The 16,268-nt window shown below is 42.4% G+C and overlaps 2 protein-coding genes across 3 annotated transcripts; one reads left to right on the plus strand and one right to left on the minus strand.

The window, feature by feature from the left end:
- Positions 1-935: 935 nt before the first annotated feature.
- Positions 936-13,890, minus strand: LOC115386889 (growth hormone secretagogue receptor type 1-like). The gene is made up of 6 exons (XM_030089345.1): positions 13,857-13,890; positions 13,054-13,206; positions 3,782-3,957; positions 1,895-2,729; positions 1,607-1,702; positions 936-1,123 (listed from the first exon to the last, which is right to left on the minus strand). The coding sequence occupies exons 1-6, from the start codon at positions 13,888-13,890 to the stop codon at positions 936-938; spliced, it is 1,482 nt and encodes a 493-aa protein (XP_029945205.1).
- On the plus strand, positions 6,241-11,319 carry LOC115387120 (enoyl-CoA delta isomerase 1, mitochondrial-like). Of its 2 annotated transcripts, none has more exons than XM_030089693.1 (7): positions 6,241-6,345; positions 7,702-7,827; positions 8,927-9,054; positions 9,202-9,348; positions 9,428-9,549; positions 9,960-10,138; positions 10,603-11,319. In XM_030089693.1, exons 1-7 carry the CDS (start codon positions 6,303-6,305, stop codon positions 10,767-10,769), a joined length of 912 nt encoding a protein of 303 aa, XP_029945553.1. In that variant the 5' UTR covers positions 6,241-6,302; the 3' UTR covers positions 10,770-11,319. The 2 variants fall into 2 exon arrangements, with proteins under 2 accessions (XP_029945553.1, XP_029945554.1); XM_030089694.1 differs by having other exon boundaries at positions 6,325-6,458.
- Positions 13,891-16,268: the final 2,378 nt, after the last annotated feature.

Genomic DNA, 16,268 nt, shown 5'->3' on the forward strand with positions numbered 1-16,268 from the left:
ATGCATTTTCAGATCACTGTGCTGGTCACTGTTCATACTGATCAGATTTCATTAAAAAAACCTTCTTTGCTTCTTTGTTATCCTGAAAATGAAAAGGAACTTAGAATTTAAAAATATAAATTACAAAAAAAACGTTATTAGTAGCTGCTTTTCAGGAGTTTAAGTAGCCCGTGGCTACATTCCGGCATATTTACACATGTTGTTCATTAATATGCACCGCCCCGATCAAATAAATAAATAAATAAAAATAAAAAATAAAAACAGTAAGAGAAGTTACAGAAATGGTTTCGTAACAACCAGGGGTGTCAAACATAAGGCCTGTGGGCTAAAACCAGCCTGCAATACACCCCAATATGATCCAGCAAGCTACTTGTTGTCAAAATTTCAAAGAGAACATTGCTTTTTGAACATTTCTCTGTATTTTGCACCAGACGGTTTCATCAAAATTTGCTTTTCTCTGAGAGTGTAGTAACCTTTCATTGTGATTGTTTGATTTTCATGGAACTGTAGACATTTCCATCACAAATACTCTTCGCTCAAGCAAAGAAAAGTATCAACTTAAAGGTTGATCGGCACACTCTAGGTGAAATTGGGGCTGGATGTGACCCCTGGACCAAAATTTGTTTGACACCCCTGACCTAAGCTACAGCATAAGAGTGAGTATGTGAATTCATGAAAGCTTCAGAACCTTACAAGAAGGAAGCACTTTAGAGTTGTTGGTATTTGCAGGCTATTTCACCAGACTGGTCCAAATTAAGTTAAACTGGGCTGAATATGAACTAAACTCAGTCTGACAGTCATATATCTGTGAAAAGAGAGCAAAATGTTCCCATTCCCTGACTTGACACACGCTTCTGTTCGTTGTTCCCTCCGACGCTGATGTGTAGAAACAAGTCCAGTGTTTGACGACGTGATGTCTCTCTTCGTTCTGCTTCTCACAGCATGGTGCTGGAGTGCCGCGTGGAGATGGTGCGCAGGCGGTGACGCTGCCTGCGAGTGTGCGTGTGCACGAGGCTGTGCACGGCGCGCCGGTACCTGGCGGACATCAGGTTGTAAAGCAGCGGGTTGACGGCAGCACTGAGGTAGAAGAGGACGGACGAGACCAGGTTGAAGTACTGGGACAGATAGTACAGGAAGTAGGCGTGTGTGCCGCGGGGCCAGGACGTGTCGTTGAAGCTCGTGACGTTGTGATACCAGCTGGTGGGTGTTGCAGTGTGTGTGTTTGTAGCAGGTGCGTCATCAGAGTGTCTGAAGGCAGGTGATCCATTTTGATCTTTCGGTGAGGACGAGTTGTGTGCTTCCTCTTGTGGATTTGCTTCAAGGCGAGAACTGCTCGTGCTGGAGTTTGCATGTTTCCCTACAGTGTGTGAAACGTGAGGAGAATGAACGTCTTGTTGGGTGCTTGTGTTAATTTTCACTTCAGTCCTCGAGCAAATGTCAGTTAATGCTTCATGTCCGCCTGTGAGAGTTTCCAGCGGGATCTTCCCGATCTGGGCCAGAGTTCCAGATGCTTCAGAAAGGATCCCATCCGAACGGCTGAAGGCGGAAGGAACATCGTCGGGCTGAGGGTAAACATCCAGCTGGGGGTTCAGGTCTGTGCTCGGTTCCTGTTCGTCGAGGACGCTGCCCATGGAGAAGGAGAAGATGGTCCGACCAACATGGAAGGGAAGCCAGCAGAGGACGAACGCCAACACGATCACTCCTGCAGGGGGGCGAGGAGAAAAAGCACACATCTGAAGATGTTAGAAAAACAACGCTGCTGTTCCAGCATGAAAGCTGGTTTTTCCTGACCAGCAGCCATGGAGCATGTTTTTGACAATGTTAGTGCTCTTGTGAACATGACACAACTGATAAACTCTTATTTAGGCCACATGGGAGCAGAATTTTTCCTCACCCAGCATTTTGTTGGTGTGCCGGTGACTCTGGTCCCTCCGGCTGCTCTTTGGACGGAGGCACAGCGTCCGTCCGATCAGGCTGTACACCAGTCCCAGGATGCAGAGGGGAATCAGGAAGTACAGGTTGGACAGAATCATCATGGCCGACAGCAGGCCGGAGGAGACGGCGTAGTGCGTGCAGCGGCACTCTCTAAGGTCGAACTCTGCCGGGTGGCCTCTGTGCTCCTCCTCCTCAATTCCTCCACCTTCATCCTCCTTCTTTTTACTTCTCTGCACTCCTTTAGGCTTCATCTCACTTTCTTCTTCACCTCTTTCCTCTCCCTTTTCTCCTCCATCCTCTTTTTTCTTTTCCACTGCAGCATCTGGTCCGAGATCGTTCTCTTCTTTGCCTCCGAACATTTCCTCCCATCCTTTCGCGTCTTTTCCTCCCCAGCGTGTTCTCTCCAGTCCTCCATCCATAAAGGTCACATGTCCGCTGTCTCTTTCCCCTCCGTCCAGCATTAAGCCTCTCTGTTCTGCTTCCCCATGGCTCCACCCTCTGTCCTCCTGCCAGTGGCCGAGTCCGTGCTCCTCACCGCCGATGTCTTCCACTCCAACCATGATCAACACCGGAGCGGCGCTGACGGCCGCCCCCAGCCAGAGGCAGCCGATCACAGTCCTGGTTCTGCGTCGTGTCACCAGCGTCTTGGCCGTGATCGGCCAGCAGACCGCCAGGTACCTCTCCAGGGACAGGAAGGTGATGTGGAGGATGGTGCAGAAGGTGCAGCACTCGGACAGGAACATGGTCAGCTTGCAGGCCAGGTCTCCCAGGGGCCAGGGTCTGGGCCTCCACAGCTGGCAGGGGAGAAGAGGACACTTTTTAGTCATTCTGGAAGAATACTTCAGATTTTCAGACATGACGCTCTGATGTTGGTGTTACAATGATCACGCTGTGATTTGCTTATTTAACTCACAATACCACTTTTTAGATAAACATTTACATGAAGAATGTAGAAAATTTGTTCAAAATGATGTTTATTAATTCTGATTAAACATTTTTTTTTTAGATTTTTTTTTCTATTGTGCCTGACTAATTTGTTAATTATGTCATGAAACTATGACCCACTGTGTATTCTGACACTTTTCAATCCGAGTCCGCACTCACATCTGATCAAACCACATCTGTCAGCCTTCACTTGCATCAGTAAACTTTGGATTTTCACATATTTTCCTTCTTTGAATCACTTCAAAGTGGCATTATGCACTACTCACCAGAATCAACCAAACAGGCGCTGCAGATTTGGAGCGATCACAACTTGGTACTCATCAACTTCACTGTAATCTTTACGTTTTCCACGTTTCCTGATTTACACTGTTCATTTGGCACTACTGGAAAGTGAAATATATAGTCTGTGGTCATAACCTTCTGACTGATAGAGGAATAACTGACGACAGTTCAGTACCAACATAAAAGCTGAGGGGAGACCTATTGAAGATTACAGAATAGTAAAAAGGCCAAAGTTATTGAATTTAGTCTTCATTTTTTTTCATATTTGGTGGTTTGATATTACCTCATCCCTTTTTGCAGTTACAGACTGAGAGGGAAGATTTAAAAATGTCTTTATCTTGAAACATTATCCGTTTCTTTCTCCATTTCTAGTTATTGCTGCTGTGCAGAGGAAATGATAGGACAGTGATTTAGGGGCTTTTCAAGTTATGACACAACACTTGGACATAACCTGATTCAATCCAGAGATAGACGTGACGCCTGAGGGGGCGGTCGGGAATAACCACCGCTGCTCCTCCAGGAGCCAAACGCGTCACTCCGATGTGTGATATCCCAGAAGTGTTTTAACGCAACATATGTGCAGGAGAAAAGAGGATACGCTTTGTGCAGGAGTGTTTACCTTGTAGAGGTCCAGAGGCAGCAGCAGGAGGATCAGCAGGTCACTGACAGCCATGCTGCTCAGGTACAGGTAGGTCGAACTTCTCATGTGTGGACGCAGCACGACTACCAGAATTGTCAGTATATTTCCAATGAGGCCACACAGCATCAGAGGAATGTAAATCACGGTGACACAAACTAGAAGAAAAGAAGGAAAAGTCTCATTTCAGCACTACCGTAATTCAAATAATCTGCTGCAACTTGTTCAAGTTGAAGTAAAGATTTCATTTTGAGGTATAACTTATTTAAAGGTGGCAGGTTTTGAGAATTGCACATTGATGATTCCAGACAGATTGCCGAAAATTCTGTGTTCCAACAACCTTGTTCATCACATAGCATTACAGATGCACATTTTTAACAACATTTTGGTTCATTCGATGTCCAAATTTATGTGACTGTCCTGCTTTGGTTCTGTTTCCGTTCCACTTCCTGACCCCCTTTGCTGCTTCTGTCATGATTAATATGGCCACTAGAGGTCCCCATAAGTCCTACCATGTGCTTATATTGGGTAAAAGTTGGCCCTGCAACACTAATAAGAAAATAAAGTTAACCATATGTCATTAAAAGCAGGTGTAGAAGATACTGAGGTCTAAATATACTGTACATGGCAACCAGAAACATTTGACTTCTTCCTGAACAATTTCAAGAGAAACACAATAAGGAAATAGTTTGAAAGCTGGGTCCAATGCAGTTGTTTGCATTTAAAAAGCATGCATCACTCACCATAATGTCTACTCACCTAGCTCAATGAATCCAAACATTGGTTCCTCCATGAGGCAATCTTGGTTGGTGTAGCCTCCCTGAAAGTTCGATGTGACACCACAGTCTTTCTACACAGCCACTGCCCAATTCTCCCAAGTCGATCAGATCCAAGATGCGGCAGGGTGGGACTGGTCAGGATTTACATAAAAAAGGGAAAAAGAGGGACAGTAGAGAGCTGCCAGTCTCAGATGTGACGCACAGGGATGGATTTCCTATGGCGCTCGATAAAAGCCAACGACTGGAGAGGATGCTCAGGGTGGAAAGGTGCTGTGTGGTGGACACAAATAAAAAGGACACATTTGAAGACACCTCCAAGACTCTTTAAGAAGGTGCACACAGTAAACACAAAGAAAGAGCCTTTGCAGGTAAAGTCTGAGTTAACATTTACACTATTTACCACAATCAACCCAACCTGCACATTTCATCTCAAAGATGATCACTTCAAAGAAAATGGCCAAACACATTTCATGGCACTTATATTTAGTAATAACAGATTTAGGAAACATCCAATAAATATGTTTTAAAGATTTGACTGAAAGAGTAAAAATTTTATTCACATCTCTAAAACTGATTGAAATTGTGCACTTACCCTCCGATCAAAGCTTCACCACCTGCTGCCTGGACATCACTTGTGCTTTAGCTGTGAATTGCACTTGTCTCTCTCTCTCTCTCTCCCTCTCTCTCTCTCTCTCACCTTATCTCACTCACATTCTCTATCAGATATGTGTTCTTCTACTAATTCAAGCATTTTAAGAAGGAACTTTGATGTTTATTCTGCAAATTGTTGCTTTTTGTAAACTTTTTTTTAAAAAGTATTCATCATTTTAAAATATTTATTGTTCTTGTTTGCATATTTTTTCTGCAATATGAAGCTTGCTGTGATAACTGAAGTTCCTCTTTTAAATCATGCAAAACAAAATACAGATTCATTCATATTTGATACAGTAAAGATGATCCTCATTACTAAATGGCCATATTTTGGTAATAACGAAACATATCTATAAAGACTTTTGACAATCTGTCAGCTGCCTGTCTGCAGTACAGAAACCATCACTGAGAGCAGGATGCACCTGACATTCACACACTCACATTCACGCAGAGAGGCAAATTAGGGTCACCAATTAACCTCATGTGCATAATTTTGGACAACTGTGACTTATGAATTGTCTGAAATTTAGTGTTGCTGCACTTGAGATCAGTCGCAAGACCACAGTCTGGGTATTGATCTTGATTCGTGCCCACCCCTTTTCATTCTGATGCTCTTACTTGGTCCTGACTTGTCTTGGCCCTTAAAAGTCATGGTCTTGTGTTGGTTTTGACTTACCGTGGCCCTTAAATGTCTTGGTCTCGTCTTGGTCCTTATTCGGTTCTGGGTTCGGTCTTGACTAGAAAAACTATTGAAATGGTTGCTTAACAAACAATAGATAAAGAAAAAAAGGTATTTCAATAAAATCATATTTATATTCTTTTTTTAACTTTAAATTAAGTTCTTAAATTTAAAGTCTAATTTTTATAACCAATCAGGTTTAAAGTTCTTAAATAATGTGGGTTTTTTTTCCACCCCATTCTTTAAATACATTCTACTCGCTGCAGGGGGCGCTGCGGCCCAAATACTGAACTCAATCAGAGAAGAAGAAGAAAAGACGCTCTGCCGGACAAAACTCGAAGAAGAAGAAACAGCTGCAGGTCCTCCAGCTCCAGCCAGCCGTAGTCAGAGAAAAATGGCTTTAAGAGCGGCTTTGAGAAAAAACTGCGCTTTAACCGGTAAAATTTCATTAAACAGATAATATATGGAAGCCGCGGTACTGTCCTTCTTGTTGCGTTAGTTTCTTATGAGTTGATACTTTTACCTGTTTCCTGGAGAAAGTAGAGCAAAGGTCAGCTGCTTTTCAACTTTACCTCAAATAACCTTCCTGTTTTTCTGAGATTCATGACTGAAACACGACACTTTAGAGGCTATAATTATATACATATCGACGTTTGTACATTAAGCAGTGTTGTTCGGATAAGATTCGTAATTAGGAGGATAAAAGCTCTACAAAAAATGAACTAATTGAAACGTGCAGCTTCACTCGTGTTATTTTTTTGTTTCTGTATTTCTAACTTCTGGCTTTGGGAAAACATATAATCTATGTAAAAATGTTCATGAAAATACAAAATAATCTATCTCCAAGTATATACCCACCTGGACATACACATATAGCTTATATGTCTAATTCAGCCTGTCTGAAAAGTGGAAAACTGATTTAATCTTACCCCTGTCCTAATATTCAATCGTAAACTTTTTAATTATCTTTCTTGTTGAATCATGTGTGTCAACATAAATATATTTCAAAAAGTACTGTTAAAAAATCCTTGAAAATCCACGACAGTTATCTTCAAATGCGACTGTTATCCAAAGAGACATTGATCAGATCAAAGGCCAAAGAGATTGGGACACACTCACAGGGAGACATATTTATTCAATTCGACTGGAAGTGATCACAACCAGTGTAGCAACCAGGAGCACTGAGGAGGAAACTATTATATCCACTTTGAGGGTTGGCTAAACAGGGTTAAATACGACCCTGTATTTTGTCAATAAACACCATTCTGGGTAGAGCTGTTACATCATGTTCTCAGGCGTGACAAATACTCATGGGAAAGGGAGCCACTAAAGAAAAGACTTTCCCAGATGGGAGAAGTAATGGAGTTCAGGAAGTTATTGGCTGTCACCACAGTAGCAATCTGCTCAGATGTCTGACAGAAATGGATCTCATTGGGAAAATTTAGGGGTCTTTGGATCATACTCAGGCACTGTGACACCTGCTGTCAGAGGAAAACATGTTTATTATTGTATCATGTTCAGCAGAAAAATGCAACTGAAATTCCGTGAAAGGTTGGAACAAGATGTAAGTTGCAAATAAAATGGCAATACATTGTTTTTTTCAACCTGAAAAAAAAAAAAAACGCTAATAAAACAATCTAGACAACATGAAGACGCAAACTCTAAAGGCCATGCCCGAAAATCACAGAATCATACTGGGGTCCTCTTGCATTTATATATTTTCTGAACTTTGCAATGTTGTTCTTCTTATTTAAACACAGAAAGACAGTAATTATATTTCTCTGTCCATGCAGGTCTTTTCTCTCAGCTGTCCTCCTCCAGCAGGCATGGCAGAGTTTGTGCGTCTCCCGTCCTCGTCGCTCAGCAGAGGAACAGCTCCACTTCACAGAACATTAAACTTGATTTTGACCAGAGCACAGGTGAAGATTTTTCTGTTCTACCCAGCTTCTACCGTATTGACTTCTCTGATAACTTTATGCTGGCCTTGCAGAAGAAAATCTTTTGTCACTTTGTTTGCCTTTCCATTGCAAAGATTACAAATAGTGACTGTAAATGAGCAGCCATCAGGTTTCTACCTTCAGTTCAACTCATGACATGTCTTTTAATGTCGGTATTTATACGTCTCTTATATTCTTGCAGCTTTTCATAGATGTATAGCTGGGGTTCCATTCAATTCTGATTTTTTTTTTTACATAATTTTGAGTCAGTTGATACTTAATTATGTAGTTATGTGTAATAATGCAGCATGAAACAAACTACATGCAGTGCGGCTTTGAGTTGATTTGTTTGTGTTAACAAATATTACACACCGACAAACCTGGCAAATCAGTATCTCCTGAGGAATTCCGATATTGAAACCGCAGTAGAGAAGTGAGGAGTTCCAGGAATCTCAGGCCGTCTTGAACACTCAGGAGTGGTCGCCCAGTTGATCGCGAGGAAAACGAAACCCAAGGAGACCTGTCAGTCATTTATTTGGACCTTGCTAACGCTTGTGGAGGCATACCTCGCAAACTTGTGGAAACCGCCATCATCATGGGCTTCATGATGTCAGTGACGACGTTTGCCTTGAACATGCTTGTCATGGCAGCAGATGTAGAGTGTAGGGACCCCCTGTCTGAATCTGGTATGTGCCAATCGCCGATACGTGTCTATATGGATGATTCAACTGTCACTTCAACATCAGGGACAGGATGTCGCCAGCTCCTCCAGGGACTGGAAAGGCTCACGACATGCTCAAGAATGGCATTCAAGCCAGCTAAATCCAGGTCCTCGCTCCAGCAGGAGTGGAAAGCGGCGGACACGTTTTGCTTCTACTTGAATGGAGCAGAAATATCATCAGTGTCTGAAAAACCCATAAAGAGCCTGGGGAAGACCTTTGACACCACCCTGAGAGACACAGCAGTCGTCCAGGACACACAAGCTCAACTGAAAAACTGGCTTTCAGCAGTCGATGAATCAGGGAAGTTTTTTTGATGTGTAACTCTGACTTTTCTTTGTGTGTGTGAATTAATTTTGCAGGAGTGGCAGTCATGCACATGCAGCGTCCTCCGGTAAATGCCCTCGGCTTGGAGTTCCTCACAGAGATCTGCATCACCGTGGAGAAGCTGGAGATGGATAAGAGCTGCAGAGGCCTCATCATCACCTCGGTAATCCCATCGGATTAACCCATGGCGGCAGTATGGATTGTTATCACTAGTGTATTTCTCCAGTTTTTAACCTTTTGAATGTTTTCTGAATGTTTCCTGGGTTGCACGTCTAGACAGTTTACTCTGAGTTGTGTTTCATGCATGCAGAGCCAGCCCAAGGTGTTCTCAGCTGGTCTGGATATCGTGGAGATGTATGAGACGAGCCCGGAGCACCGTGGCGAGTTCTGGAGAGCTGTGCAAGAGATGTGGTTGAAATTGTACAGCTCCAAGTTAGTCACAATAGCAGCAATCAATGTATGTACACAGAGACTGCACACACACACACACACACACACACTTTCACTCCATCTGTAAATCATGACTGTTTTCACAGGGCTCCAGCCCTGCAGCTGGCTGTCTGGTGGCAATGACCTGTGACTACAGGATTATGGCAGACAACCCTCGTTTCAGTATCGGCCTGAATGAGACGCAGCTCGGCCTCGTCGCACCGTTTTGGTAAAGACTATCTGTAAAAGAAAAAAAATAAAGCCTTTCCAGTCCCTCATTTATAAACGTTGCTTCTACACAAAATGGACCCTGAAAGTAGCGTACGTCACTTTCTACGCAAATGTCGGGATTTAAAACAATTAAGTTGTTAATTAACACTTTGTTAAATTTTCTTTTTGTTCCTGCCATGATTGATCAGCATTCAGAATATTCAGGAGGAACTTTGCATTGACAATTTATGGTAGAAAGTGGGCGTGTCCAGGGCAGGACATGAGTTGAATCCACCTGAGCTGCTTTCCAAGCCGACTGTGATTTATCAAGGGAAAAGTGGCTTTTGGGCGTACGTTGACTTTTAGTATGGATCCGACTCCGTGTTTTATGAATGAGGCCCCTGGTGTTTCTGCTGCTGCTGCCTGCAGGTTGAAGGACTCCATGGTCAACACGGTGGGTCACCGGCTCACCGAGTTGGCGCTGCAGTTGGGGCTGCTTTACAATCCCTCAGAGGCCCTGAAGATAGGACTGGTGGACCTTGTGGTGCCTGAAGATCAGGTCCTCAGCACCGCTAAGAAAACCATTACCAAGTGGTGTGCTATTCCAGGTATCTCATAACATCTCAGACATAATACTTGCCTCCAAAGTCATTAGAATTTTATGTTATTTACTAAATAAATACTTTCAAAAGCCTGCAGTACGCAATTCCCTTCCCTTTTCTGTAGTGATCTGAAAGTGATTTGCAAGCTCAAATATTTTATCTAGAATTAAAACAAAGTTGAACACAAAACAATGAAAATAAATAAATAGCTATATAGCAATGCATGCAGCATAGAGGTTATTTTTCTCATGCAGAGTATTGCAGCTTTTACACATGAGAGAATGTATACTTTCTGCCACAAATACAAACTGTTTAACAAATTAAACCATTTGCGGGTCTCCAAAGGTTGTTCTTAGAGACTCAAAGCAAAACTTTTTACCACTGAATAAAGAACATTATTGTTATTTTCTTCTTATCATTATAAAATATTGACAAATGTGCTGCTGATTCTTGATTTGTTGACTTTGCAGAATATGCCAGACAGCTCTCCAAGTTGATGGTGAGAAAGTCGACTATCGACCACATGCTCACCCACAGAGAGGCCGACATCCAGAACTTTGTCGAGTTCACCAGCAAAGACTCCACTCAGAAGCTGCTGCGCACGTATCTGGAGATGCTCAAGAAGAGAAAGGCTTAGAGGGGAGACACACACACACACACACACACACACACACACACACACACACACACACAGAGCACATCTGACTCCGATGTCACACTCTCTGGAGTCACTAATGGCGCTCAGTCGGCAGAAACCTTCATCAATCAACAGAATGATCAGACCTTGACGCTGTATCAACCAGCAGATTGTGTTTTCAGTTTCATTTCACACATTCAGAGTCATTTAAAAGCCACTTTTGTTTGTTTTCAGAAAATTGAAAGATGATTACAGAACGATGTTCCAAACTTAAATCTGTCTGGACGTCTTCGTCACTCTGATTGGACGGTTCCTGCCTGTGAGGGTGGGGCTTAGTTGGTCATTTAGGAGTTGTTATAATCACAAGTGCCTGCTCCCACTGTACTTCCTCATGCTCTAACAGCTAATTTGGAGCTTTTGAGCAGCCTGTAGTGACAAAGTCTTTGTCAACTCTTCATGTTAATTGATGGTAAATCTGTCAGATTTTCTATTTCTATGAAATGTTCATAACATTGATGGTCTCATTCAATCTGAGGATTAAAAGTTCTGATTCAACTGTCACATGTTTGTCATTTATTGTTACTTTAATATATTGAACTATGGACATCAAAGCACTCTTGAGCTGCAGAATGTAATGAATTAAATATGTATCAGTAATTTATTGGGAATTAATCAAAGAGGTGGGCAATACAACTGCTTTCATTTATTTTTTCAGAATATTAAGTGGGTTGTGGAATACAAAGTTGTGGGTTCATATTAAGAAAGAAGAGATGAAAAGTGTTGAGTGACGTTTTAACCAGAAAATGATATCCAAGTACTTCTTTTATCCGAGCGACTGTCAGGAGGAGGGTTAATATTGAACTGTGGGCTCAAGTCTGTGTATGGGTCACAGGTCCGAGCTCTTTCCCCTCCATCCACCATTAAGCCTCTTTCTTCTGTTTCCCCTTGGCTCCACACTCTGTCCTCCTGCCAATGGGAGAGTCCGGCCTCCACAGCTGACAGGGGAGAAGTGGACACATTTTAGTCATTCTGGAAGACTATTTCAGATTTTTAAACATGATGCTTTTAAGTGATAATATTCACTACTGACCAGAATCAACCAAACAAGTGATGCAGATTTGGAGACATCACGATTTGGTACTCATCAACTTCACTGAATTCTTTCTGTTTTCCATATTTCCTGTTTTTACACTTTTTTTTTTTTTAATAGAATGTTCATTTGGCAACATTGTAATATTATCTGTTTCTTTTTCCATTTCTAGTTATTGCTGCTGTGCAGAGGAAATGATAGGACAGTGATTTAGGGGCTTTTAAAGTTATGACACAACACTTGGACATAACCTGATTCAATCCAGAGATAGACGTGACGCCTGAGGGGGAGTCGGGAATAACCGCCGCTGTTCCTCCAGGAGCCAAACACGTCACTCTGATGTGTGATATCCCAGAAGTGTTTTAACGCAACATATGTGCAGGAGAAAAGAGGATACACTTTGTGCAGGAGTGTTTACCTTGTAGAGGTCCAGAGGCAGCAGCAGGAGGATCAGCAGGTCACTGACAGCCATGCTGCTCAGGTACAGGTAGGTTGAACTTCTGTGTGGACGCAGCCCGACTACCAGAATTGTGAGTATATTTCCAATGAGGCCACACAGCATCAGAGGAATGTAAATCACGGTGACACAAACTAGAAGAAAAGAAGGAAAAGTGTCATTTCAGCAAAAATTTAAATAATCTGCTGCAACTTGTTCAAGTTGAAGTAAAGATTTCATTTTGAGGTATAACTTATTTAAAGGTGGCAGGTTTTGAGAATTGCACATTGATGATTCCAGACAGATTGCCTAAAATTCTGTGATCCAACAACCTTGTTCATCACATAGCATTACAGATGCACATTTTTAAAATTAAACAACATTTTGATTCATTCAATGTCCAAATTTATGTGACTGTCCTGCTTTGGTTCTGTTTCCGTTCCACTTCCTGACCCCCTTTGCTGCTTCTGTCACGATTAACATGGCCACTGGAGGTTCCCATTAGTCCTACTATGTGCTTTTATTTGGTAAAAGTGGGCTTTGCAACACTAATAAGAAAATAAAGTCAACCATATGTCATTAAAATCAGGTGTAGAAGATACTGAGGTCTAACTATACTGTACATGGCAACCAGAAACATTTGACTTCTTCCTGAACAATTTCAAGAGAAATGCAATAAGGAAATAGTTTGAAAGCTGGGTCCAATGCAGCTGTTTGCATTTAAAAAGCATGCATCACTCACCATGATGTCTACCCACCTAGCTCAATGAATCCAAACATTGGTTCCTCCATGAAGCAATCTTGGTTGGTGTAGCCTCCCTGAAAGCTCGATGTGACACCACAGTCTTTCAACTCACAGCCACTGCCCAATTCTCCCAAGTCTATCAGATCCAAGATGCGGCAGGGTGGGACTGGTCAGGATTTATATAAAAAAGGAAAAAGTGACAGTAGAGAGCTGCCAGTCTCAGATGTGACGCACAGGGATGGATTTCCTATGGCGCTCGATAAAAGCCAACAACTGGAGAGGATGCTCAGGGTGGAAAGGTGCTGTGTGGTGGACACAAATAAAAAGGACACATTTGAAGACACCTCCAAGATTCTTGAAGAAGGTGCATAAAGCAAACACATAGAAAGAGACTTTGGAGGGGAACATTTACAATGTTTTGAGGTTTGTTTTGATCTAACAGAAACGCATTCTATCCTTGTGAATATTGCAGGACGAAACAGTGTGCGGTATAGAAACACGATGACAATTATGCATAATGTTATTCCGGCTATGCTTCTTTTTATGCACGGGGAGGTCAACATGTGACTCAGAAATGGGGATAAATGGTAATTTTGTTAAAAGATGTCATGTATAATCAGAGTATTTCTTTTTTTTTTTAGAAAAAAAAACTGGTTTCAGTCTCTCTTGGTAGATTTGTGCACTGTGAAAAATAGCGATTTTGCGATGTTCATGTTTTAACACAACGATACAAAATTCTATCGTAATTATGTCTAACTAAGAAATCCTGACATATGTTTTTTTAAAACGTGTGATTAATTGTAAAAATATACTTACATTTGTGGAGTTCTTTCCCACAACCGGACACCATTTTTATTGTTGCTGAATGAGTTCGCAAAGTATTCTGGGGAGTCACTTCACTCCAAGTCAGGTCCTTACCGCCCTCTGTCTGAAGGGATCATTTTAAGGATTGGAGGGCACTTCCCCCTAGGTCTTACAAGTACTGGGACACACTACCCTCACATGTGAACGCGCAAAACCGAGTGCTAGGGTCTAAAACGAGTGGAAGTGAGAGAAATGGGACAGGCCCTAAGGCTTCTCGTCTGTGTGAATTCTACTGTGAATTGTCAAATGACTGCTGTGACTAAAATTTTCCCTTTCTCTCACAGCCTCTGTGAGCTGTCTGGAGGATCAAATCCAGGTTGTCATATAAAATGTTGCCTTTCTACCCAGAAAATTGAAATTGTAAGAGGGGAGTTGAGGTGAACACTTTGCCAGGCTTTGAGGAGCTGCTCATTAGAGTTGGGGTTTGTCTGAGACAGCGCTCAGGCCTCTGATTTGATTCTGACTGCTCTCAAAGGCTCTGAGAGGGTAAAGGTCACAGACTATGATTCCCCCCAGTGTCATCAGCTGATAAAGTTGCTTCCATTCAACTTAGGAAGCTGAAATGTTAGTATGTTGTTCTGTCTTCCCTCAGGATCACATCTGTGTTGGTTTGACTCCACTAAGTCTTTTTTGCTGTCCGTACGGGGCGCCGCAATGTCCAGTTTAAACAATCAGTTAAGCATCATCATTTGGTCAGATTTACTCCAAATAAGATGAGATTTGTGGGATGTGTTCACACCTCTACCAGAAAGTCATACGTAGAATTCGGAAGCCCCTCCTCCTTCCTTAAGCTACTTCCTGTTTGCTTGTGAAAAAAATCCAAGAGGTCGTGATTTTATAGCTCCCAGAGGCCTTGCAGTTCAAGTTTCAGGTCTGTATCTGCTGTAGAGGTCAAATAAGAGCAATAGAGAAACAGAGGTCAAAGGTCAGAAAAGGCTTTATGTCTCAGCGAGGCCTCAGAGGGTTTACTGACCTCATGGAGCACCTCTAAAGGACTGTCTGACAATGATCCAACTCTAATAGCATGAAGAAAGAGAAAAACTAGGCCTTGTAGTATTTTACAGTGAAGTTGGAGAGAAGGCCTCTGCAGCTCCATCTTGTGGATCTAGTGCAGCTCATCCATGTTAAAATGAGTTGATTTATCACCCTCAATACTTCATAATCTACTGGAATACAATCAAAACAACTGAAAATGTATGGTCTTAATGTTATGATACATAAACGCAGAGTGTGATTTATTGGTTGATTCATAACAAACTTGTTTTAGCAAATGTATGTATGAAGATGAATACACACATCTGATGCAAAATACTTTTTTTTTAATTCAACAGAACTTGTTATATAATGCACAAAAGCGTATTTGTAGACAAATATAATTAATTTAGGAGCAAAAACTTGCTCCGTTAAAAAAAGAAAACAACAACAACAAGAAAAAAATATCAGTCCGTGATGTGCTTCAGGGTCGGAGTTCAGAGTCCTGAGCAACAGCCTAGCAACCAGCCAGGCGGCATTTTACCGGACCAAATAGACAGATTGCACGTTGAAACAAAAAACTACAGATCACATCCATAAACCGAGTGGAAAATATGAAGATAAAATGTACTGTGGTGGATCCACTTTGTGAGGGAGAAGAGACATTCACCAAAGTGGACTTGTACCTTTAAGAGGGGAGTAGAATTGGGGTTTCCGGTTCCGGGGTTATAGTGGTTATGTTTTTCAGCCGTCGGTTTTTAAGAGGATTGTGTTTCGACGAGTTGTGAAGTGAAATAAAGCAAGGAAAGTTTTCGGCTCACCTACGTCCCCCGTCTCGTTGTTTCAATTCCACATTGGTGACCCCGACGTGTACGAACTATGTCCGACCACGAAGCCGTCCCTGTAGCTCCGATGCAGGTCGCTGCCGCGGTTAGCGGTAATGCTAATACCGTCTATGCTGCGGCAGTCAAGCTACCCGAGTTTTGGCAACATAACCCACTGTAATGGGAGCATTGGGGTAGGAACCATAGGATGGTGAAACCTGGTGGGACACATTAGGAGGACGGACATGTGTATGTATGGGCTGAGCAGCGGTGCTATTAAAGAGCATGTAAAAGAGTATTTATGTCTCCGGGATGTCTATTACAGCACATAGACATCGCAGTACATGGTGTCAGAAGCCAAGAAGCCCGTCTCAGGCAGAGATCGGAGAGAGACGCTGGTGAGAAGCAGTTTTTTTTTTTGCCGTGAGCCCCGCGGGTGAAGCTAACAAGCTAGCAGCGCTAACAACAGGGAGTCCGGAGGACAGCGCGGCATGATGGAGTCTCTGTTTTCAATCAACCCACCGGAAAACTTTGATTTCAGCGACTACTCGTCGTGGACCAACTGGAG

This window comes from Salarias fasciatus, chromosome 4, assembly GCF_902148845.1.
Source record: "Salarias fasciatus chromosome 4, fSalaFa1.1, whole genome shotgun sequence".
In the NCBI taxonomy this organism is placed as follows: Eukaryota; Metazoa; Chordata; class Actinopteri; order Blenniiformes; family Blenniidae; genus Salarias; species Salarias fasciatus.

Coding starts and splice junctions, on each gene's coding strand:
- LOC115386889 (XM_030089345.1), bottom strand. CDS start 13,890: ATGGTGTCCGGTTGTGGGAAAGAACTCCACAAAT. Junction 13,207..13,856: donor TGGGAAAGAACTCCACAAAT/GTAAGTATATTT, acceptor AATCCTGACCAG/TCCCACCCTGCCGCATCTTG. Junction 2,730..3,781: donor TGCCTCTGGACCTCTACAAG/GTAAACACTCCT, acceptor CTCCCCTGCCAG/CTGTGGAGGCCCAGACCCTG.
- LOC115387120 (XM_030089693.1), top strand. CDS start 6,303: ATGGCTTTAAGAGCGGCTTTGAGAAAAAACTGCGCTTTAACCG. Junction 9,055..9,201: donor GAGGCCTCATCATCACCTCG/GTAATCCCATCG, acceptor TCATGCATGCAG/AGCCAGCCCAAGGTGTTCTC. Junction 9,550..9,959: donor GGCCTCGTCGCACCGTTTTG/GTAAAGACTATC, acceptor TGCTGCCTGCAG/GTTGAAGGACTCCATGGTCA.